This window comes from Antechinus flavipes, chromosome 3, assembly GCF_016432865.1.
Source record: "Antechinus flavipes isolate AdamAnt ecotype Samford, QLD, Australia chromosome 3, AdamAnt_v2, whole genome shotgun sequence".
Taxonomy (NCBI): domain Eukaryota; kingdom Metazoa; phylum Chordata; class Mammalia; order Dasyuromorphia; family Dasyuridae; genus Antechinus; species Antechinus flavipes.
The window spans coordinates 519,462,034-519,487,030 of NC_067400.1; the positions used below are offsets into that span (position 1 = coordinate 519,462,034).

The 24,997-nt window shown below is 40.9% G+C and overlaps 2 protein-coding genes across 4 annotated transcripts in view; one reads left to right on the forward strand and one right to left on the reverse strand.

Annotated features, from left to right (window-relative positions):
* The window catches only part of ARRB1 (arrestin beta 1), a 179,496-nt gene extending 156,516 nt beyond the window's left edge, over positions 1 to 22,980 (forward strand). For all 3 annotated transcript variants that reach the window (XM_051987096.1, XM_051987102.1, XM_051987100.1), the window contains one exon: positions 22,716 to 22,980. In XM_051987096.1, the coding sequence (XP_051843056.1) occupies positions 22,716 to 22,768 (53 nt within the window). In that variant the 3' untranslated portion in view covers positions 22,769 to 22,980. The remainder of the gene's footprint in view (positions 1 to 22,715) is intronic.
* On the reverse strand, positions 6,972 to 10,284 carry TPBGL (trophoblast glycoprotein like). Its single transcript, XM_051987094.1, has one exon. It carries the CDS (start codon positions 10,066 to 10,068, stop codon positions 8,719 to 8,721), a length of 1,350 nt encoding a protein of 449 aa, XP_051843054.1. The 5' UTR covers positions 10,069 to 10,284; the 3' UTR covers positions 6,972 to 8,718.
* Positions 22,981 to 24,997: the final 2,017 nt, after the last annotated feature.

Below are 24,997 nucleotides of genomic sequence, written 5' to 3' on the forward strand. Positions count from 1 at the left end.
GGAAGAGGAAAGCAGAGAGAGAGAGAAATATAGAATACTAGGTTATACAAAGGTGAATGCTGAAAACTATCTTTGATGTATTTAGAAAAAATAAAATACTATTAAAATAACAAAATGTTAGAAAATATAAAAATAAAAAGAAGATGAAAATTTTTTTAAAATTAAAAAAAAGAAATTTATGTTTTTCATTCTTAACTGGGCCTTCAGTGCAGTAAGGCATTTTTTATTGCTCTCTAAATGATTTCTTCTCTTAATCTTCAGAGAAATGATGACATACCATGTCTTTTCTTGGGGAAGTTAATCATACCTTTTTTCTTCACTCCCTAACTAAATCTGGGAAATTTTCTATTTAACTGAGAAAATAGAGACCTCTTTTTTCTCGTTCTCTTTCTATAAAATTTCTGTTATATCCTACTCCTCTCTTTTCAGTCTTTGACAAAGAATTAGTTCTTCTTCTTATCAAGGTGAATCCCTCTACATATGTCCTTGATCCCATCCTCTCTTGTCTTCTCCAGAAGAGTGAATCTTCAAACACACCTCCAATATCTTCAATGTCTCTCTAGCCACTGGTTCCTTAAACTGGTTGCCTTAAACTAAAAGCCTTCACTAGATCCAACCCTTCCTTCAATATGTTGTCTGATACCTTTCCTCTCTTTTTCACTAAAACTGAAAAAGCTGTCTACGATCACTGATTCCATTTCCTCTTTTCTCCTTTGATCCTCAACCCTTTGCAATTTGTCTTCAATCTTATCACCTAATTTAAATTGTTTTCTCCATAGTTGCCAATAATCTCTTTAATTGTCTAATCATACGGTCACTCCTTGGACCTAATCGTCCTTGACTTATCTGCCTCATTTGACTATCCTTTTCTCTTGGATACTCTCTGGACTTTCTGATCCTACTCTGTACTGATTTTTTCCCTTCCTTTCTGAGCACTTCTCACTTTCTTTTGTTGTTTCATCATGCCCCCTAATTGTGGCTTTACCCCAGGATAATATGTAAGAACAGAGGAGACTTCTATTATCCTTCTATCACCTCTCATCAGAGCCCATGAGTTTAACTCTCATCTCTACATAGATGACATATATGCGTTATGTGGTGTGTGTGTGTGTGTTTAGGTCTGACATGTGCATGAAACACTTTTGATACTACTCTATTACTCACTACATGGAAAAGACGAGGGATCCTACTTCTGGGGCCATCATGATAATATATAATAGAACCATCTTACAGAGAAATTTGTTTATGTGTTGAGCTATTGGATGGGATGCTCTTTAATTGGCTAGAGACATAGAAAAAAGCTTAGTAACCAGAATCTTAGCCATTTTTCTGCTTACTCTTGGTTTGGCTTTTTCCTTAATGGAATGAGGAAATGTTTTGTACAGTCTCCTTCCTGAGTTTGACATGTTGCCCTTTGGGGGAAAAAATTCTTGTACTGTGTTGGTTTCCATTAAGTGAAGGGAATGGAGATTCCAACCTTATGAGATGAGAAAGGTCAGGAGAGCATCTAAGCTTTGCAACTAGCCCCATATATAAATATATAGGAAAGCAAGCAATGATCTTTGGCTCCCATATTAGTTGAGGTCTTTATCACTTCTCAACTAGATTATTGCAATAGCCTCCTAACTGATCTCCTGCCTCAAGTTTGTCCCTGGTACCAGTATATCCTACATACAGGTTCCAAAGTAATTTTCCTTGATAATAAATCTGACCATGTGACTCTCCTATTCAGTAAACTCTATTAGTTTCCTACTATATAAAATATAAACTCCTCTGTTTGATTTTTGATGCCCAAAAAAGTTGATTCCAACCTACTTTCCAGCTTCATTGGACATTACTTTTTTGTTACTTTGGGATCTAGCCAAAATGGCTTTCTTTTTTGTTCTTTTTATACAACACACTATTTCCCCCTCTCCGTGTATTTGAACCAGCCTAGGATGTATTCCCTTTCTTTCTTTACTCTGCAGTTTTTCTTTTCATTTAAGATGAAGCTCATTTTCTGCATAAAGCCTTTTGTGATTCTTTGAACTGTTTGATTCAACAGTGGACAGCACTCTGGGTTTGGAATCAAGAAGACTCATCTTCATGAGTTCAAATCCAATCTCAGACACTAGTTGTAGGACCCTGGACAAGTCATTTAATCCTGTTTGCCTCAGTTCCTCATCTATAAAATGAGCTGGAGAAAAAAATTTTTGCTAAAAAGACCCCAAATGGGATCACAAAGGACATGAATAAAAATCAACTAAAAAAAAAAACCTGCTAGAACCATTCCTCTGGAACTACCTTCCATTTAATTTCTTTGCATATTTTTGTATCAATTCATCATATATATACATACATATAATATGTGTAATTATATAAATATTTCCATATCCCATTAGAATATAAGTTTCTTGCAGATAAGGATTGTTGTTATTTTTTTTTTTTGTACATGTAGATGCTATACATGGAATAGTGCCTGCCACACATAGAAAAGTTCTTAATAAATATTTATTGATTGCGTAATTAAATAGAATTTTGTCTCCGGGCTCCAAGATGACATAGGCACCAATCACTCCATTCCTCCAATTTTGAAAATTATGGATCAAAACGTGTGTCCTCCAAGGACCCTTTCTTGGTTGGCCTCCATCAGTTAGCATCTATTTGGCCATTATATTCACAATGGATTCTGGCTCTCTGAACTGTGATGAGCCATCATTAAGAGATTACTTTGTACAATCTTGCCAAGACTGAATCATGGGGAAGCAGTGGGCTAAGATTTCAGGGCTCAGAGAAAATGGAGTCTAGGCTGCTCTGGGTGATGCCTCATAGATCAATAAAACAAAATTGCCTTTCTTGAAATGAAAGAGAGATTGATGAGCCAAAGGGAAGGAGAAGGAGAAAGATTCAGTGTTTCTTAAAAAAACAAAAAACCACAACTCCCATATTTATGTCACGGTGTCTACATCTGGACCTTCCTCTTATGGTCTGCTTCCCTAATGTTCCTCATCCGAGAAAACATATTTGACTCAGGCAGTCCCATGTTTGAGAGAGGGAATTTAGTCCTTGGTCTCAGCAAGCTATGTCTTAAGGAAACAAGAATCTGCCCTTTGAAAGCCCCTGGTCAGAATGGGCAAGCCCAGGCCTCAGAGAACCCTCATTTTGGGGAGGTGAGGACTAGGGGGATAGGGAAGGAGAGGGAAGAGGCTGTGTTCCTATGGTAACAGATGTTGAACACTGACCTCAGCAGAGAAGGAAAGAACACTGATGAGGTTAGGGCTTCTAAGCTACGGAGAAAAAGTATCAGAGCTAAGATTTGTAAATGACTTTAACTCTTGCTGGCCAATTTTCAGTAGCTGGAATGTGCCTAAGTATATGTGGGTGTGAGTATTTATGTGTATATATGAGTATATATATTCAGTATGTGCATATGGATGTGTATGTAAAAGGGTATCTGAGAACCTCTGGCTATGGATGGGTATTTATCTGTGGGTATATGTGTATGGGTGTTTGATGGGTATCAGAATATATATATACTTCTTACTTATGAAGGTATGTAGGTGTGTGGGAGGGTATACATATGGAGTGTGTAGTGCATGTGAGGAGGCTGCTTTGTTTTCTGAGGAGTCTCTGTGAATGAAAAAAACAACCCCAGCCCCAGCATCTCAGAAGCCCCAAACAGTAGATACTTAGAAAGGTTAGAGTCAAGGATACCTTGAGACATCATTTGGATGAATAACAAATTTTGGGGGATCAGACATAATCTCATTGATCTAGGACACTGCCAATGAAGAAAGTCCTCTGCAAATGCATCTGGTCCTCCAATATCTATAGCCTTAGAATGACCTTGGAAACTAAGAGATCCAATGATTTCCCCAGGTTTACATTCACACATACACACACACATACACATACACACACACACACACACACACACACACACACACCCCTCAGAGGCAGGATTTGAATCCAGATTGCTGGGATTCCAAGACTGTCTCACTGATGTTTACACTGTTTTATGTCTCAGTTATGTGATTCTAGAACAAAAACTAATTAGGTATCAAAAATGACATAGTCACATTGAAATTCACTGGATTTCAGTGAAGTATTCTAATAGCAATCTTGTGTATAATATAGAGATGGAACTGAATGATAGACGGCTTTGGAACTAATTCAGTGACTAAATCCAAAGAGTAGCCATTAATAGGTTAATGTAAAGTTGGAGGGGAAACCTTAATGGAGTTTCTCAGGAATCTGACTTCAACACTTTACATTTATAAAAAAAAAAACCTTGGATAAAAACACAGATGGTAAATACATCAAATTTCAAGGTGATGCTAAGATGAGAAATAGTTAATATGTTGAAGGATGCAGTTAGAATCCAAAAAGATTTCAATAGCCTATAAAGTTAACAAGCTAAAATGAATAAATGAAAAGTCCTATGCTTGAGTTCAACAAATAAATAACATAAATGGGAAATATGAAAATCACTTGGAATTTTTAATGGATTGTATGCTTAATATAAATCAATAATATGAAACGATAACCAAAAAAAAAAACCCTAACTAAATCTGCAGTATTATGTTCATTTCAGGACATCATATTTTCAGAAAGAGACTGACATCTAAAAAGAATTCAGAGAAGTATGGACAGTTTGGAGAAAGAACTAGAGACCACAGCTTAGGAAACTGAATTGTGAAATTAAGGATATTTATTCTAGAAAAGAAAAGAATTCTTCTTGGTCCAAGGGGAAAAAAAAACAGATGATTTCAATTTAAGGAAGAAAATTTTAATGAGATTTTCCCATGATAAAACTGACTTCCAAGGTAGGGGGTGAATTTCCCATCAGTAGAGGGGGATAGCTAGCATTGAACAATATTTCTGAGGTTGGGAATGCATAATTTCAGACTTATAAAGCTAGTATTGACTTTGCCCAATGAAACTATAGAATCAATTTTCCTGCAACCCTGGAGTCTTTGATTTACTTTGGATCTGTATGTTTTTCACCTCCAATCATAGAACCTTAGAACAGGAAGGGAAATCAGATGGCCTCTGCTCCAAACTTCTACTTTTTAAAAATAAGGTTATTCCACCTTGGGGCAGTAATTGTAAATTAGTCACCAAATCATGCCATCTCAAAATTAGAAAGGATTTCAGAGGACGTGGAATCCAGCCTGTATCCCAAACAGCAATCCTCTCTGCAACATCCTTGATAGGTGGTCATACAGCTTTCTCCCCAAAATCTTTAGTGCTAAAGAACTCACCATTTCCTGAGGGATCCTGTTCCACTTGGGGATAGCTGTAAGTCAACTCTTCATTATTTGCATTAGTTAGAGACAACAAGGCCTCTAATCATCAAAAGGAAACAATCATGGCAATATTGAAGGTAACTCAAAGAGACATGAGGCACATACATATATTTTCACTCTACTCAGTCAAATAGTTACACACCTTCCCATCCATTTGATGTTTCTATTATGTCTAGATGAGGCTTAATTAAGTGCTTTATTGAAATACAATTAAACAATATCATGGGCATTTCTAAGTGAAGTTAATCTGGGATGATCTGATCTTAAGTGAATTTACCTTTGGTTTTATCGATCACTCTTCCCCTTTCAGAATGTTCATAAGTATTCATACCAAATTTTCCCCAAGAATCAAAATCAAGCTGTCAGGCTTATAGTTTCAAAAACTCACATTTTTCCTTTTTTTTTCCAAAGTAGGACATTGGCCCATCTTTAATCAGCATACTATCTTTAATTTATATCTGTGACATTCTCCTGATCAACATAATTCTATATCTTAGAATCACCAAATTCTATAATTCTGAAATCAAGAATCTTATTGCCTATCAGAGTAAGCTTGATTTTTCAAGGACGGTCTTTGCCTTTCCTCTGGCTAATGTATTGATGGGAGAATGAAGAGTCTGTGGAGGATCAGATGCAACCAGCCTGAGATTTAACATTAATAATCCACTTACTTCTCTCTCACTTGAAATCTTTTCCCCCCTTTTCATGGAAAATAGAATGTTAGAACTAGAAAAGACCCTAGAGATCCTTTCATTTTAGAGGTCCTGATACTTTAGAGTTTTAAAAGTGTTTTTGTGATGTATGAATATTGTCACAGATAAGAAAAATGAGGCTCAATGAAGGGAAGTGACAGCTAAGATCGCGTAGCTAATGAATAGTGGAGCACCACTCTGATCCTCTGATTTCCAAATCGGATGCTCTGCTAATAGCAGTAGCCAATGGAGCACGATCTGTTTTGTTGTTGTTCAATTATGTCTGATTCTTTGTAAATCTATTTGGGGCTATCAGAAATCCCCAAATGGATTTACAAAGAATAACTTTGCCTCAGGAAACTGAGGCAAATAGAGTTAAGTAACTTACCCAGAGTCACACAGCTACTAAATGTCTGATTTCTGAATCGAGAAGATGTCTTTCTGACTCTAGGCCCAGTACTCTATCCATTTTATCATGTAGTTAGTTAATTAAGGGAATATAAAATTTGTATCCCTTATTTTGAATTCTCACAACTTCTATTTCTCATAAAGTCTTCTCTTGTACACAACTTTACTTAATACTTTGTATTGTAGCACCACAATCCTAATTTAATACTCTGAGTCTTTGGGTTTGAGGAAATGGAGAAAGGGCACATAGAGGAATTTTCCTATTTCATGAGTCCCATCTCTGCCACTTATTTGACTTCTTTTTGTCTCTCTCTGAGCTTCAATTGTCTCTAAAATAAAGGTATGAACACACCTTCTAGTTCTGACTTCTTATCATTTCATGGCTGTATGACTTTGGGCAAGTGTTTTCTCTTCTCAGGGTACCAGTTTTCCTATTTGTAAAATGTTGAGCTTCAATTATACCTTTGAGGCCTTTTCTGCCTTTTAATTCTCTCTCTCTCTCTCTCTCTCTCTCTCTCTCTCTCTCTCTCTCTCTCTCTCTCTCTCTCTCTCTCTCTCTCTCTCTCTTTCTCTGTGTGTGTATGTGTGTGTGACTCCCATTCCTTGCCTGTGAGCTGTCCAACCCGGGATTCCTTCAAGATCGAATGAAGAATGACACAAGCACTTCCAAGGGAAAACTAGAGGGTCCAGAAAATATTGCAAGCTTTATAGAAAACTGACCACTCAAGAGATTGAACAAGTAAAGGGGGGCTTGAATCTTAAGGGGTTGGGATGGGGCAGCTCCCTGTTCCATAGTGTGGACATAATCTGTTGTCACAGCCTGACCTATGGAAGGAGGAAATCCCAGGGAGAGGGGATTCCAGGATTAGGCAGTACCCCTCCCCACAATGGGTGTGCTTTGAGATCATGCAAGTGGCTGACAGACAGACCCCAGATTTTTAAACAGGTTCACTGGGGCAGTAAGGAGGGAGCAGGGGAATTTGTGCCTGAGAAAAGAGGGGAAACTTGTCAGGTTGACCAAGGTCCCCTAGAGGAGGAAGGGGTTTAAAGAGGGGAGAATCCTTGTAGGGATGAGAAAGAGGAGGTTACTGATCCAAGTTTGCTTAGTGGGTAGGAGTGGAAGTAAAAGGGGTTCAAGGAGGAGGCATATTGGAAGAGGAAGAGGTAGAAAAAGGAGAAAGAGGAGAGAGACTCAGAGAGAAGAGGAAAGAAGGGTCAAGAAAAGTTTGGCTTAGATAACCTCTAAGGACCTTTCCAGTGCTAATATTCTATTTTCCATGAAAGGGAGGAAAGAGATTTCAAGTGAGGGAGAAATGGGAAGAAAATAGGAAGAGAAAAGGAAAGGAGGAAAGGGAGAAAAGCTGGAAGGAGGCAATTGAGAGTACATAAAGAACAGGAATAAATGGGAAAGAAATAAACATTTGTATAGCGCCTACTATGTGCCAGACAGTGTGCTAAGGGCTCCACAAATATCTCATTTGATGAGAATAAAGAAAAGGAATGAGAATTAGGTGGGTAAGGGAGAGGGGAATAGGTGGGATGGAGTGGAGGCACCAGTTTTAGCAGCAATGGGTCCTGAGAGCAGTCTGGCTGTCTCTTCAGGGAGTGCATTCAAACCCCTCTATTTCTGCAAAACCTCAAGAAAATCTTTTCTTCATCTTTTCATCTTCCCAGTTAGAATTATAAGGACTTTTCCCTAGCCCAAAACCAAAGGAGGAGAGAAGTGGGGGTAGGGTGGAAGATGAAGGTATTTGAATAAAGAAGGGGAGAAAACAAGGAAAAGAGGAAAGAGGGGGAGCAGGGATGAAAAAAGAAAAAGGGAAGATGAAGGGAAAGAAAGGAAAAGGACTGAGAAGCAGAGGAAGAATAAAAATTCGAGGATGAGAAAGAAGAGAAGGAAGGAAGAAGTATAGAAGAGGAGGAAGAGCTTGATGTATTAGAGACTGAGTCCTCATTTCCCCAGGCCTGGGGGGAGGGGAATAATGTGGAGGGGAGTAATAAGGGGAAATATTAAGTGCCTAAAACTTGAGAAAGGGCCCAAGCGTCTGGGGGAGGAACTAAGAGTCTAGAAATAGGCGGGGACTAAATAACAGGTTTACAAGGTAGAGCAAAGTGCCTAAATTTTAACAGGAGGGTTAAGAGCCAAGGATCAGTTGCCGTGGGGGAGGGAGGGGAGAAGGAGAAAGGGGGAGAAGGAAAACGGACGAGGAAGGTTGGAGACTAAATGCTTAAAATGGGAAGGGACGAAGAGCCAAAGGTTGGGTGCGGAGAGGGGCTAAGTTCCCCTCTTCTCCCTAGCAGTCCAGTTTGCCTGACCGAGAGCGTCGTATTCAGAGGGTGCCGGACGAGCTGGCGGTACCAGACCTGCGGGGATCCGCGTCCTGTTCATAGCGGTAGTGGTAGCCTTCCATCTGGTCCCGGCACGCCTCGCGCAGGTTGCGCGTCCAGCGCTTGATGCCCCGCCGGTTCAGGTAGAGGACCATAAGAAAGACTACACCGATGAGAGCCAGAACGATGCCGAAGAAGACGTAGGACGCTTCCAGTTCCTCCCCAGTGCCCGTCTCCCCTTTCTCATTCCTTCCCTCAGTTCCCTCCTCCTCGTTCCCTTCCATCTCCGCCTCCTCTTTTCCCTTTCCTTTCCCTTCCTCATTCCCCTCGTCCTTCTCTTGGGGACCCTGGGCGCAGGTTAGCGTTGATTCGTTCAAAGCCAGTAAAGAGACGCCTTGGAGCGCCTGGGGCGCGGCGCAGCGCAGACTGCGCGCATCCGGCACCTGCCTGGGAGTCTTGTAGAGCAGGGTCAGAAGCGCGCGGGCCCCGCAGTCACAGAGCAGCGGGTTTTTTGCTAGGCACACGCGCAGCCTTCTAGGTCCCGGGGCTGTTGGGGTAGTCGGGGTCCCCTGGGTCTCCCCGCCCAATGCGCGTAGTTCAGCCGGCGCCAGTCCGGTCAGCGCGTTGCTTTGCACGTCCAGCAGCTCTAGTTGAGCTAACTCCAGGGCAGAGGGTGGCAGGTGGGTCAGCTCATTGGCTTGAAGCTCGAGGCGGCGCAGGGTGGCCAGGCCATGGAGGGCGGCGTCCAGCTGATCACCCAACCCTTGCACAGCGTCATTGAGCCTGAGGACACTCAGGGCCGGCAGCGGATGAAAGGCAGAGGCACCCAGGGTGCCCAATGGGTTATGACTGAGGTCCAGGGAGGCCAGGTGGGGCAGACCCCAGAAGGCTCCGTCCTCCACCACTTGGATGTTGTCTTGATTGAGCCGTAAAGATGTGAGATTGGCCAGGCGTACAGCCCAGCCCCCGCTGCTGTTGTGGCTGCTATTGCCCTCTGCTGTGGGCAGCTCCTCTCCAGCGAAGGCAGCGGAGTGCAGGACAGTCAGGTTGGAGCCCACGATGCTGAGGTTGTGCACGTTGGTGGGTAGGTCGTGGGGCAGTTCTTGGAGGACAACGTGGCTGCAGCTTATTGTCTCCCGGCTTCCAAAACAGTAGCATTGGAGGGGGCATGGAGCCCCTGGCGTGCTCAGAAGGAGGAGAAGCAGCAGGAGCAGGAGCAGTGGCGGAGGTGCGAGAAGCAGAGGCGGGAGTCCGTGCGTAGGCTGTGGTGGTGGAGAAAGACCCAGGACTCCGGGCAGCCCGGAGCCCCGGGTGGTGGCCAGAGCCCTAGGCGGCGGAGGGTGCAGGACCATAGCTTCCGCCTCCACATCCAGGCCCCCCCAGGAAGGAAGCTTGGATGAGGTGGGGTGAGGGAGAGTATAAAGGTTGCAGTTCTTCTCAAAAAGTGAGTTGGATCGAGAAGGGAGGAGCCCGGCAGGGCTGGGCTGTCTTGTTTCTCTGCAGCTGGAAGCCCCAATTGCCCCTTTGGGGAATTGGGTGGGGAGGGATGGTTAGGCTGTGGACTGGAGATCGGTATCCCAGAAAGCTGTGAAGCATGCCTGAGCTTCCTCTCTACCCCTTAACGTGACAGGACAGCCCCAATGGGGGGAGGACTTTTACTACTGGACCACTCTGCCCTCCCTCCCCTCCCTCCTGGGAATCCAAGACACGCCTTCTTCCTGAAGTCCCGGTAGGGAGGGGAAATAGAGGAGGCGACCCAGACTCAGGAATCTCTAAAGTTCTCCATTTCCCCTCCCCTCTTCCCCCCTTCTTTTTTCTTCACTTCTTTTCCCCCATCCCCCATGTACCCTCCTCAGCACATCTGTGGAATTGGTCTCCTCCACCCTTCAATCATTTTTTCCTGTTTCTTTAAATCTTTTTGCTCTCTTCCAACCGTGGGGACCGGAGGCAATCTGGGAGCCCTCAAGGTAGAAGATTCTTCCAGGGGTTAGGGATTTGAGAGACTTCCTTCTCCCTTTCTCTTACCTCCAACCAAGAACTGACCTCCCCAAACTAGGGCAGTTCCAACAGGAAAGAGGGAAGGCAAATTTGGAAAGTCACCTTCCTGATATCAGCCATGATTCTTTTTTCATGGTTCTATCTGGGATAGGGATAAGTGAGGATTCTGACATTTCTTTTATCCCCATGCCTTTGTGTTTGCCCTGGCTCTACTCCCTAACTTACCTATAACCTTGGATAAGTCCTTTCTCAGTCCATCTAAAAGGTGGAAAGTTTGAACTAGAAGACCTTTTGGAACTTCTAGCTCTGATGCTCTGAGTCTGTCTTTCAGTTATCTCCCTGATCCCACTTCTGGGAAGCATTTCTTTGCCACTTCACCAGTCCACACTGATCTCTCACAGCATTACTGTCCCTCCCTACATTTTTTATTGTCAATATCTTTTTTCTCCTTCCCTAGCCAGACTAGGGGTTTAGGTGGTTATGTTCTCCATTTAGTTTTTATGTTTTTTCTTCCTCTTGTCCTTTTCTTGGCACAGGCCTTGGCATACCAAAGAAACTCAAAGAAAGATTGGGTGGCTAGTCAGTGACTCAGCTTTAACTATTTTAAAACTTCCTTAATCAGTTTCTTGGTCTGGGTTTATTAGATTGATAACTCCACTGAGCCTGGGAATTTTCCCACAAAAATGCTGAATTGCCTTTAGGTTAATAACATACTAATTCCATAATTAATAAGTTTCTATTTTGTAGAGGAAAAAGTCCTAGTCTGTAAGTCTAGGGATGAAGGGAAGGGTGGGAGGTGGTTCTAGTCCCAGCTCTGCAACTAACTTGCCATATTATCTTGGACAAATCAATTCCAATTTGTAGTTCTTAAATTTTTTTTAATCTAAAAAATGGGTGTCGTAATGCTTGCCCTGCCTCCCTCTCAGGAATAGTGAGGATCCAGTAAAATAAGTAGGCTCATAGAATGTCAGATCCGGGAAGATCCTTATTACATAAAGCATGGGAAGGGACCATCTGGTTCAACCTTCTCATTTTACAGATGTGGAAAATTAGAGAATGAATTTTAAGGAACTCTTTTGTATCTAGGCCAGAGGAGACAGATATCTAAGCATATCAAAGTTGGAGTGATCAGCACAGGTTTGGCTGAGTCTCAGAAGATTCCCATGGGGAATTCATAGAACTTGAATCCTAGAATGCCAGGATTAGAAGACACCCTAGAAATCACTGGGGCTGCTGCTTTTACAAAGGAAAGAAATGAGGCTCAGAGGCTCAGAGATTTCCAAAGTGACCCAATGAGTCTGTCAGAACTGAGATTAGAATCTAAGTCTGCTAACTCTCAGCCAGGGCTCTCTCTGTTCATTCACTCTGTGTCATTTATATACTATGTGCAAGTTTTATATAAACTGTCAAGTTCCATGGAAAGGGATGCTGTGCTGGTTGGTTTAATTTTTTTCCCCCAGTCATAGAAACTCAAGAAACCATCTACACATTGTAGAGGGGCTGGGGTCTATGTGAATTCAGAGAGCAGCACAGTGAAAAAATCAACCCAGGTAGAGACATTGGGCTTTCCAGCTTCCTGACACCTGGGTATGGGTAAGAAGAGGTGGGGGAAGCAGGAAAAAGAAAAGAATCTTTCTCACAGGATTCTGTAATGGGGAGGAGCAGAGGACTGAGGAGCAGATTGAAGCAGCAGTGGACAGGGGTGGGTTGGGGGAAAGTTTCTTTCTTTTGCAGAGCTCAGAAGGGCTGCCCACCACCCTAACCTCTTCAACAATTGATTTAAGGAGACAGAAAACAGGCCCCAAGGAGCCTAGGACTTCGCTCTCTCCCTGACTCAGCTATGAATTATTCAGGCCTCGGCAGACATCTGATCCCAATCCAACATTGGAAACTGGGGCTGAGATGGCGTAGGCTCCCACCACCTTCTCTTTCTTCTCTCCCCTCCTCTATCCCCACCCCTAGCAGCTCAGGAGTAGAGCATACAGCACTTGGGGGCATTCAATTCCGGCCCTCCTAGGGATGGAGATGCTTAGTGGCCTTGATTCTTTGCTTGTGGTTATATTTAATGGATCAATAACACTTAAGAAGGAGAGACTGACCCTGTGGTTGCCCAGGGTCACCCTCCCCCATCCCCAAATGGCCTGCATTAAGCCCTGGTGATGCTACCTTAGAACCAGGCTAGATGCCTGGGCTTTATTCTGCTCTGGGGGAGAGAGGACTTTTCTGGTCCATCTCTTAGAGTTACTGGAGAGACTGGTCATTTAGCCTGAGAAATTCACATAGAGAGGAATACATCATTTACTCCAGGAAGGTGAATCTTGTGGAAGATGCTGAATTAGAACTCCTTGTTCCAATTTTAGGGGACAGCTATTTCTCCTTCCTCCCTCTGTGCAAGTCTTCCACAGTGATTGTCCCACAGGGTCACCTACTTCCTCTGTGCTAGATCCTTCTTTCTCCTGGGCTAACTATTCTCCCAGGTCTGCTCCCTCCATGACAACTACTTGCCACAGTAGTAATGCTCCCAGCACCCTCAATTCCAACTACTTTATCTCCTCTCTTCTCTCCCAACTCATTGGCCATAGGGATGGCAAGGACCCCAGGCCCAAGACAGCTCTGAAATTGATTTGAGAAGATAATGCTATGTTTAGTAACATCTGGGAATGTGCAAACAAAAGGCTAACAAAGGAAAATAAAAAACCCTAACCCAACCCAATTTTAAAAACCAGAGTTCTGGGCTTGCCAATTCTTTTAGGTGATTTTGGATAATTCAAAGTTTTTGAGTCTGTGTTCCCTTAGATAAAATGGGGATAAACATATTTATCCCATTATAAAACTGCCTGATGATATTTGTTTATTTTTTTTAAGATCCAAAAGAAGCCCAATTTATGTAGATAGCAGAGCTGGGATTTAATTGTATGTCTTTGGACTTCTGTGTTCAATATCCTCCATTCTTCCAGGCTTAAGGAAATGGTGGTGGTGACTTTTGGGTGGCTGAGGGAGATGGAGGAAAAATGCTGCAAAGGAGATTGTGAGATTGAAAAAAAATGAATAAGGACCACGTTCAAGAGATTTCTGTTCTCTGAACTCTAGCTAGCAGCTTCAAAAATTCATATGCTCTAATAGCTATTTTTGAAAAGAATGATTGGTTGTCATTTTCCATATCTTGCCTTGCTACAGGGAAACTTATCTAAAAGGGAGGAAAAGATCAGTTGAGACTTCCAGGGATAGCTTTTTTTTAAGAGGTATGGGCTATACAATTATCTTTCTAAAATTATTTACAAATTCTAAGAAAGGAATTAAAATGGTGAGTGAACTGCTTACTACATGCTCATCTACTACTAAAGTGTTATACATCACTATGTATAAACATAGAATTCTATATATCATTTTCAGTCATGTCCAACTCTTCTTGATCATATTTGATGTTTTCTTGGAAGAAATACTAGAGGGGTTTGCCATTTCCTTCTTCAGCTTATTTTATAGGTGAGGAAACTGAGGCAAACAGGATGAAGTGATTTGCTCAGGGTCAATAAGCCATTAATGGCTGAGGTTGAATGAGTGCTATATACATGATAAATACTATATGTTATAGGCAATGCATTAATTATAGATAAACCAAAGGTTCTTACGTGGGGTGGGTAGGCTGCTGTGTATATACTCTATAGTACTTGGAGGAGACTTGCTTAATTTTGTTGATTATTCTATTATATCCTTCTTATAACTATCTATAAATATCGTTTATGAGTTGTCTCCCCCATTGGACTATGAATTCCTTGAGAGTCAGAATTTTTTTTTGTCTTTCTTTGTGCCTCTAGTACTTAGCACAGTGTCTGGCATAGAATATGTCCTTAATATATATGATTGTGGAATGATTGTAGAGCCAGTACTAGATCTAGAACTTTAGAAAAGATATAATCCTATCTTTATAGTTCTCATAGTCCAAGAGGGTAAAATGCATATTCAGACTGCCATAATAGAGCCTATTTCTCTAATGTTTCCAGATCTCTTTAATAAGTGTTGGCAAACAAAAGTCCATATGAGTGATTCAGGGGGGTGGAATTGTGGTGGGGGGAAGAAGGTCTATTGACTGGGTGGATCAGATAATGTTTCTTTAAAGGACTTGAAATGGGCATTAAGGAATGAGGATGAATTTATAAGGCAATAACAAGGAGGATGTTCCAGATAAAGACATAGAGATTGGCAAGTGTAGCCTGGGAAGAAAGAGGTGTACATTTGATTGCAGTAGGGTACATAGAGGGGAATAATATAAGATGAGATGAGAGAGTTGTCAGATTATGGCGGAACTTGAATGCCATGCTGAAAAGTTTGACCTTTACTTAATAGAGAATTGAAATCCATTGAATAGCAACAGAACCCTAAATCTAAAACTGGAAAAGACCTCAGAGACTATTGAATCCTACCCCTCCATCTTCCCCTCTTCCTCCTGCCAATTTCATAGATGAGGAAACTGAGTCCCAAAGAAATGATGTGCCTAAGGTTATACAAGCAGTTAAGCCTCACCAGTAAGATTTGAATTCTTGTCCTCTGACTTCAGAGGCACTTTTCTCATTGTATTGTGATACCTTTTTAATTTTTTTTAATATTTATGATACAAAGTACAGTTATTTTTGAAGTGAAAGTTTGTGAAATCATTCATTTAAAACTGTAAGATACTTTAACTGACATCTAATATAGTTCCTTTATTTTAGAGAAAAGAAAACTGAGGCCCATAGAGGGGATATGGCTTTCCTAAAGTGTCAGAGTCAGGATTTGATTTCAGATCAGGAATTCTTTTCATGGAATCTTGGTTTGTGAATGATGGAGCGTTGTACCTACGGCATACTGTAAGGGCATTTGGATTAAAGTCAAGTCCTGCGTTAGGAATGAACTCCTTGAGTATAGCATTGTTCCTGTGGGAATTTAGGATTTTTTCTTTTCATGAACAAAAAAGGGAACTGTCCATGGTCTTAGTTTGTTCTCTGAGTCATAGCTATTAGACCACTCTTCTGGACTGCAGAATACGGGATTCAAGTCTAGCTGTGAGACCATGGGCAAATCATCTTCTATGAGAAGATCGAAAATTCTTCATCGAAAAAATTGGAATAATGATAGTTGGATTATCTGTGTCATGGGTTTATTGTAAAGAAACTGAAAAGTAGATCTCAAAGCATTAGAGAAATATAAGCTGGGAATGTTTTTAAAAGGCTCAATCAATGACTGCTAAATAAATGTATCACTCACTAGAGAATGGGACCTTCTATTAGTGATGTTCCATAAAAACACCTCTGTAGTTTTGACATGTGTCCTTTTATCTCTCTGGTTCTCAGTTTTCCCATCTATAAGTAAATGATCTACCTAACATAATTGTCAAGAAAATGCTTTGTAATCAATCAAATAGCATTGTTTAAGGATCTGTTATGTGCCAAGCACTGTGCTGGGTACTGAAAATACAGATAAAAAAGATAGTCTTTGCCTTTAAGGAGCTTATGTTCTATCCAAAGAGAAATGAGCACATAAAACCTATTTGAATCTCAGCATATTATAGTGATTTGACTTATGATTCTTGCGTCCTCAGAGTAGGAAAAGGGCTCCTCTTTAAGCTTCTTAAGACCCAAATTTTTTCTCAGAGAGACCACCAAAATGACTAAAAGGAAGCAGAATGAGGTTGGAAGTGGTCAGGGATTTACCATGATGAAAATTTTGCTTGAAATCTAACCAAAGGTTGAAAAGTAAGGGGTGAAGTTTCCATAATTGCTATTACTGGGTCTTCCTACCACTTACCACTTGAGACATAGTATAGCAGTGGTTTTCAAGCATTTTGTTTTCAGGACTCCTTTACTTCCTGCTCTCATGACTCTTACCTTCTAGTGGATTCTCAAGGTCAAAACTATCTTCATAATATTAAAACATTATTTGTTGATTAAAATCCTCCTATCTTTTTCAACTACATATCTTCAGGAGGCCAGATTTTCTTTTTGTTCTTGTTAGTGTTGTGCAGTCATTTTAATCATATCTGACTCTGTGACCTCATTTTTTTTTGGTAAAGCTATTGGGTAGTTTGCCATTTCCTTCTCCAGTTCATATTACACATGAGGAAACTGAGACAAATGGGGTTAAGTGACCTGCCCAGGATCACAAAGCTGGTAAGTATCAGGCTAGATTTTAATTCCAGTGTTCCTGACTCTAGGCCTAGTGCTCTAGCCACTATGCTACCTAGCTGCCTTTTCTTCATATACTTTAACCAAAACAACATATCCCAAGATATGCTCCCCAATAAACATGGTTACATCAACTGTGATATGTCTTTTGGAACTGTCATCAGTACTTGAAGGAAGATTTAGTCTGTTTATTTAAGCAGAGCAGATCACTCCAGGCTTACCCCACTGAATCTCTCTTAAAGACTTTTGTCTGCCAATACTAAAGATCAGTAAGTACTACAGAAATGGGAGTATTATCTGTGCATAAATTTTATTCCCCCTCCACTTGCTTCATCCTCTGGAGCTATGTGCATGTCTTGGGTTTTTGCTAACATAACTCACTTCTTTAGGCAGACACAATTTCAGATCTGCCCTTGGATACTTACTTGCTATGTGATACTGGGAAAGTCACTTAACTCTCTTTCCCTCAGTTTTCTTATCTGCAAAATGAGTTGGAGAAGGAAATGGCAAACTGCTCTGATGTCTTTGCCAAGAAAACCCCAAATGGGATCATGAAGAATTAGACATAACTAAACAATAACAACATAACTCACTCCTTGTCCTGACCTTCCCTCTTTTTGGGTGCCCTGATTCTGACTTGCCCTCCCAACTTTGCTTCATAACTTAGTTCTGATCTTTGGTACCTAGGTATTCACCCCTCTTCTTCTTCTCTGACTCCCTATCCCAGACTTCTCCATGAAATGCAGGTAAGAATCCTTGTACTACCTGATTTCTAGGGCTGTTTTAGGTAGGGGACATGCTTTGTAATCATTAAAGCCATTTGGAAATGAGAATTATTATTATTATTATTAAGGGATAAGTCACTGTTTACATATGAATAACTAAATCTCTAAAAGAGCTGTGCCCACCATGGATGAGATTCCATAAAAGAATTCTAGATCTAAAGTCAGAGTTGGAATTCCAACAAATCCTAAAAAAACAGCCAGGTTTGAAGTCCCACTAATACACTTTGGCTGGGTGACGCCGGACAAGTGATATTAGCATAATGGCAGGTGCCATGAATTCTAGCCAGAGGTTCCGGGGAATCCCAATTCTTATGCTTTCTTCCTGTGTGATCATTCTTTGTTGTTCATTTATTTCAGTCATGTCTGACTCTTCATGATTCCATTTGGGGTTTTATTGTCAAAGATCCTGGAGTGGGTTGCCATTTTTTTCTTCATCCTATTTTACAGATAAGGAAACTGAGGCAGACAGGATTAGGTGACTTGCCCAGGATCACACAGTTAGTGAGTGTTCAATTAAATACAGGAGGATGAGTCTTCCTGATTCCAAACCCAGTACTTTATTCACTGTGCCACCTCACTCTCCCCAGTTACTGTATCTGCTCTCCTCTATATGTTAGTTATTTGCCTGTTGTCTTCCCCACTAGAATATGAACTACTTGAGATCAGGGGCCGAGTTTTTGCCTTCATCTGTATCCCCCAAGTTTAGGTCAGGAGACGGCACATGTTAAGCATTTAATAGTCACGTATTGACTTACTTCTTTGGACCTCTGCTTCATAGTCTATAAAAAGAGACAGAGGTGATAGTGGCCTAGATGAATCCAAGGAAATTTTCAAACTCTGGATCCTGTGATCCAGTAAGTGCTCAATACAAATTTGGTTGAATTGATTCTTTTATCTGCAGCTACCTCTAGGGAAATGAGGAGGATGGAGCCAGTGCCCTCAAGGTATAATATCCTTTTGGGGACCTTATCATTTGTGTAATGGAAACAGTCTGGAGATGTAAATAGACTCTTCAAGCAGAAGCTGGATGACCACTAATCAGCAGATGGAGTCAGGAATATAGTAGAAAGAGTGAATTAGAAGTCAGAGGATCTGACTTCAAGTCTTGTATCTATGTGCTACTATGTGCTACAGGCAAATCATCTCATCTTTTAGGGCTTTGATTTTCTTTCCTTTGAAATGAAGTTGGACGAACTGCCCATCAAGTTCTCTTCCACCTTCCAATCTACGACCCCATGGTGGTATGGAGGAAATTCTTGATCAGATACAAGTTGAACTAAGTGGGTTCTTTACAACTCTAAAATCTAAGGTTAGTAGTATCTAAATTGCAAAAGCAATTGTTCTTTGCCCTGGTCAGACTATGGCAGATGATAAACAAGAGCAAAGATAGAGGAGTTAATCAGGATGATCATGCAGACTTGGATAGTAAAGAAACAGGGGACCATATTATAAAAAGATCAGTGAAAGAAATTGGGAATGTTTAGCCTGAAGAAGAAAAGACTTGGGTAGGGGGTTGGGTGAGTAGAAATACAACAACTTTGCTTAAATATCTGAAGGCTTGTCATGTGGACGAAGAAGGGAAATTAGATTGGGCACAACTGGGCATGCTAAGCTACACCTTATCCTTAAAACTACAAACACATCTTCAAATCAATATTAAAGGAGATGGCCTTGCCCTAATCACCACCCTTAAGGACCACCAGAACCATATTAAGGGCATAGAATCATGAAATTTTAGAGCCAGAAGAGAGTAACTTTAAGAAGAGTATCTAGTCCAATTGTTACCTGAACAGAAATTTATCAACAACAGCGGTGATATCACTAATATGGTGATTCTTGGATCTCTGAAGGTTGAGGAGCTTAGCTGAGTAGGAAAGTCAGAGTTAGGGAATCCAAAAAGAAGGACTATCATGTCAAGTGAATTATACCAGCATGAGCCCAGGACACACACATACCAGAGAATGGATCAAGGATGTTAATCAATAATTCAGGCAAGAATCAGATATGTAGTTTTCAGGACAGCAGGATCTTGTGAGTGACCAATAATCGGGAAGGACTTTGTTGACCAGAACAAATATCAAGACACCACAGTTTGAATTATCCTGTTCTTGAGCTCCTGAAAAGGAAAAAAATATTTTTTTAAATAAAATTCAATTAATAAGAATTTTTTTTCTCTTTCTACCTTCCCTGGTAAAAAAAGAAAGAAAAACAAAATCCTTATAACATATATTTATATGTATATATACATATGTGTGTATATATCTATGCACATACAAGAAAAAAACAAAATTTCCACAATGACCATATCCAAAAATGTATATCTCATTGTGCATCCTGAGTTCATCTACTCTCTGCCAGTACATAGAAAATATACTTTATCATTGGTTCTGTAGAATTATGGATAGTTATATGATTAAATTACATTTCTATATCATAATTTGCTCAGCCATTAAACACTAGATGGGAATTCAATCAGTTTCCAGTTATTGGCCACCATTAAAAAAAAAAACTACTCTAAATATTTTGTTACATAAGAGTTTTTTTTTCTCTTTTTTTGATCTCTTTGGAGACATAGTCCTAGGAACGGTATTGATACTACATAGAGTCATCAATACCATTTCTAGGTGCTTAGTTTAATGACTTTTGGGTCATAGTTCCAAATTGCTTCCCACAATGGCTGGATCAAACTCCCCCAACAGTGCACTAATATGCCTGTTTGCCTATAACCCTTCTAGTAGCTGTCATTTTCTTTTTTCGGGGAGGAGAAGTGGGGGGACAGGATATGGGTCAATTTTGCCAATCTGGTGAGTGTGAGGTAGAACCATAGAGCTTCTTTAATTTGAATGTGAGAGACAGTATTTAGACAAGATACCATTCCTCTCCTCACAGCTTGCAATCTAATAGGAGATGAGATACAGACATAGATAACTAAGTGTGTGTGTGTGTGTGTGTGTGTGTGTGTGTGTGTGTGTGTGTATATGTGTGTGTGAGAGAGAGACAGAGAGAGAGAGAGAGAGAGAGAGAGAGAGAGAGAGAGAAAGAGAGAGATCTGAGAGATGAAGCAAAAGGCACTGCTGAAATGTCCTAGGGATAAGGTCATTATGGGATAGATAAGTGGCCCTGAAGGAGACCTCATGGAAGAGGTGATAGTGGATCAGAGTTTTAAAGAATAGGTAGAAATTAAACAGACTGAAGACAGGGATAAGGCACTTCAGTTTACATAATAGCATGAATAAAGACAGATAGACAAGAAAGTGCATCAAATATTCAAGAAGATAGAGCATCATCTGATTTGCATAATAGTATATGTAGGGGAAACCACGAGAGAAGACTGGCAAGATAGGATGACATTTGCTTATGGAGAGGCTTGAATACCAGGTTTAGACATCTGAATGATAACTGCTAAAAGATTTTTTGAGTGATTAAATTTTGGATTTAAGAATGATTCTTGGTAAAGCTATAAAGGGTGGTTGAAGTAGGGAGAGAGTGGCGGCAGGAAGCCTTGTCCAGAGTCTCTCACAGTGGTCTAGGAGAGTAATAATTAGGACTTTCATTAGAGTAGTGGTACCAGGAATAAAGGAAAGTGTGGACAGAAAAGATAGTGGAGAGGTGGAACTGACAGGAACTAGCAACTGATTGGATTTAGAGTGAAAAAGAAAAGGAGATAAAGATATAGACAAATAGAGAGAGCCAGAGAGAGAAAGAGACAGAGACAGAACTGCCTCCGTCAGGGGTCTTTTACGTGCTCCTTATTTGAGTCAAAGAATCAGACAGAGTTGGGGAAAACTTCAGCTGCATCTATTTCAATCTCTGTCTTTAATCAATGGTCTCCAGCTACTGCTCAGAGACCCCCAGTTATGGGAAACAAATCCATCCTGATTCTGGACAACTCTGATTATTGAAGTTTTCCTTAGATTGAGCTTAAATCTGTCTCTCTGTAATTCCCTAATTCTACCCTCTGAGACTAAGTAAAACCTGCATTTTTTTCCCCACATGGCAACCCTTCAAAATATTGAAAACAGCTATCCAGAGGGAGTTTGAAGGTATGAGGAAGGCAATCCTCTCTTCTCTCCCTTTGTATACATCTTCCTCTCTCCTTCCTGTTCTTATTTCCTTCTTTCCTTATATTCTCTCTGTGTATCTTTCTATGTCTCGTCTGTTTTCTACCTCCCTCTCCTTTCCATTATTCTCCTCCTCTTTCTCCTCCTCCCCTTATTTTCTCTCTTGCCTTCCCTCCCCCATCCCCAACAGTGTATTCAATCTGATGGGTTTTAAACAGTATCATCCCTGAACAGAGGCTGTAGTTGCTACAGGGAAATCTCTATGGACAAGGGAGCCTGGATGCCCAAGGGCATTTCAGCAGGATTCAGTTCCTATTGTGAGTGTCCCTAGTCTTGATTGGGAAGGGGGTGGAGTGAGATGTCAGATCAGCCCAGCCCAAAGGGAATCCTAAGTTAAATTCATCACTATACCTAGAATTCCCATCTCACTGACAGCTCAATCTCCCCTTAGTGAGCTGGTGCTGTTTCCCCTTCTTATCCCCCAAAAGCAGACAAGATAGCAAGGCAAGCACTTGGGCCGTTTAATATTTCTTTCCTCCCTCCCCTTCCTTGGCATTAGAATCCGGCTGTAAATCAGCCACACGAACTCATTCCTGGGCCACCAACAGAGCCTTTTCTCCCTGGCATCATCACTCACCCTCCCTTTTCTCCCCCCTCCTCCCTTCCCAATATTCCTCCCTCTCATCCTTCTCCAGCTTTATAACTCACAGCAACAACAAGAGACTAATTTTCTCCTTTAGCTTAGTCCCCACAACTCTGCCTTGAAGATGATTTGGATTTGGCCCCAGATTGCAATATACTATTCAGACTCTGCTAAAGATTCAGCCACAGTAAAGTGGGGATGGGGAGCTAGCAGACCAGGGTTCCATTAAACTTTGCCACTGGTTCCCTGTTCATCCTTAGCCAAATCACTTTCCTTTCTTTCCCTGGGCCTCACGTTTGCAAGCTCTAAGGTCATTTCCATCTCTGATATTCTATACTCTAATGCTTTTTCCAGGTGTGACATTCCAAAGGAATAAAGGTCTAAGCCTCCTCCCTCCTGCCAAATGACTTTCACATCATTCAGTGATGTAGGAAGCCTTCCAGAAACCTCTTCAGATCAGAGAAGAATGGACCACTTCTTCCCATCCAGGGACTGTCTCTTCCTTCCTCCCCATCCTCTCATCTTTTTTTTTAATGTCAGTCTCTCCATCCTCTAATATCCTGGGCTCCCAGGACGTGGAAATGATTGTTGAATTAAAATGGAAAGAAAGGAAACTGTGTTTTTGACTTATACTTATTGGTCAATAAATACTGATGGTTATTTTGCAGCAGCTGAGTGGGAACTTACTGTGTTTGAAAAACACACCCAAAGACATACACAGATACAAAGCTGCACAAACAAGCTGCTTTGCAAAAGGGGGGATCCTTTAGTTCCATGGACTATTGAATGGGACCCTCCATTCTAGAATTAGAAGGGAGAAGGTTTGCTTTAGATATCAAGGCCAGTACAGTGGAACTCTCCCATATAGCACAACTAAATCCAACAGATTGGGCTCGTTTGTGGATTGGATCATTGGAAAAGTCTCTATCGTAAGCATTAGCCTCATCCTCCTGAGACCAGAGATTATCCACATCACTTGACAGCAGCTTTAACCCAGCCTTATGCTAGGTAGATACTGCCACGTTACATACATGCCATAATGGGGTTACTTCTGCCCTTACCCCAAAGTTATGATAAATCAAAGGATCATAGGGTTAAGAGTTAAAAGGGGACTTAGAAGTATATTTCAATACACTCATTTTGCAGATAAGGAAACTGAGATCTGGAGATGGGGAGAAATTTGCTTAAGGACACAAAAAAAGCAAATAGCAAGGCAGGGTTGGAATCCTAATGCCTTAATTCCAATTTCAGTGCAGTTTCTACAATGACCTTGGAAAATATCCTCATAATTGGGTTATCTCTCTATCCTCCTCAACAGTAGTATTACATGCACATAATGGAGTTATCTTTGTTTCTCTAGCATCGTTCTGGGAATAGTTCTGTCCCTGCCACCAGGGTTACACTGTGTGTGTGTGTGTGTGTGTGTGTGTGTGTGTGTGTGTAGCACAATAGCCTCTGACAATAATGTTATAACATGTTATAGTAGGGCTATCTCCTCATACCAGAATTATATTGTGGCTATCTCAATTGCTCTCACCAAGATGGTACTCGAGGTATCTCTGTCCTTTGATACTTGAGTTCTATCTCCTGCTGCTGGTATAATAGTGGAGTTATCTTTTCCTCTCACACCAGCTTACATGGGGATATTTTCCTTTTTCACACTAAGATTATACTGTGGATGTCTCTGTTTCACACCAAGATAATGGGATAAATTCCAGAAGCCAATGACCCCCCCCCAAAGACCGATATTATGAGGTTCAATTTTCTCAATCTATCCCATGCAGCAAAATTTAAAGGAGGAAAGGGATGGTGTATTTGTGTTGTGCTGTGTTGTGTTGTGTTGTTGGGAACTAAAGAAGTATCTTTGAGGACATCTAACCTGGGAGGACACACCTGGGAAAATTCATTAACCTAAAGACTCTAGTGAATCTCCAGGTGAGAGCCGTGATGGGAACATTTGGCAACTCCAGTGGCTTATGCCCCATTTCCCTGACAGCTGGACTCTGGGTATTTAGGTCTCTGCAGATTTTTAACTTAAAGACTTTCTGAGCTGGAATAGGTTTTAGAGGATGTTGAATCTAAATATGCTTGAAACATGGATTTTCTCCATGGTATTAGAAACAAATGCTCTCTATAAATTCAAAGACTTTGGGGAAATAATTTTATTTTCTTGGTCCTTAGTTTCTCTATTTGTGAAATGAGGATATTAGATCAGATAGCTTTTGAGGTCCTTTCCAGCTTTTGATCTATGACCCTATGATGATATGATCTTCAGCAAAAGGGGAAGTTTCATAGGGATATGATTCATTATCTTCAGAGGAATATCATTCTACTTTTTAATTTAAAGAAAGAATAGGCAATGTGGAAGTTGAGGCTGCAAGTATAGACAGATTTTCCATTCAACAAATTCAATAAATATTTTAAAATCACCTATTATGTACAGAGAGAAAAGAGAAAAGGCCTTGAGACAAATACATGAGAGCTTCATTCCTAGAGGTTGGGCCAATTATAATGGAGAATCATTTAAGGAACAGTCGGTCTAGTAGGAGGAGAACTGAGAGAATAGTATCAGGAAAACCAAGAGAGGGGAGTATGTGGCTAATAAATAAGCTTTAATTAAGTGCCTATTGTCTGCT

Coding starts and splice junctions, on each gene's coding strand:
- TPBGL (XM_051987094.1), bottom strand. CDS start 10,068: ATGGTCCTGCACCCTCCGCCGCCTAGGGCTCTGGCCACCACCCGGGGC.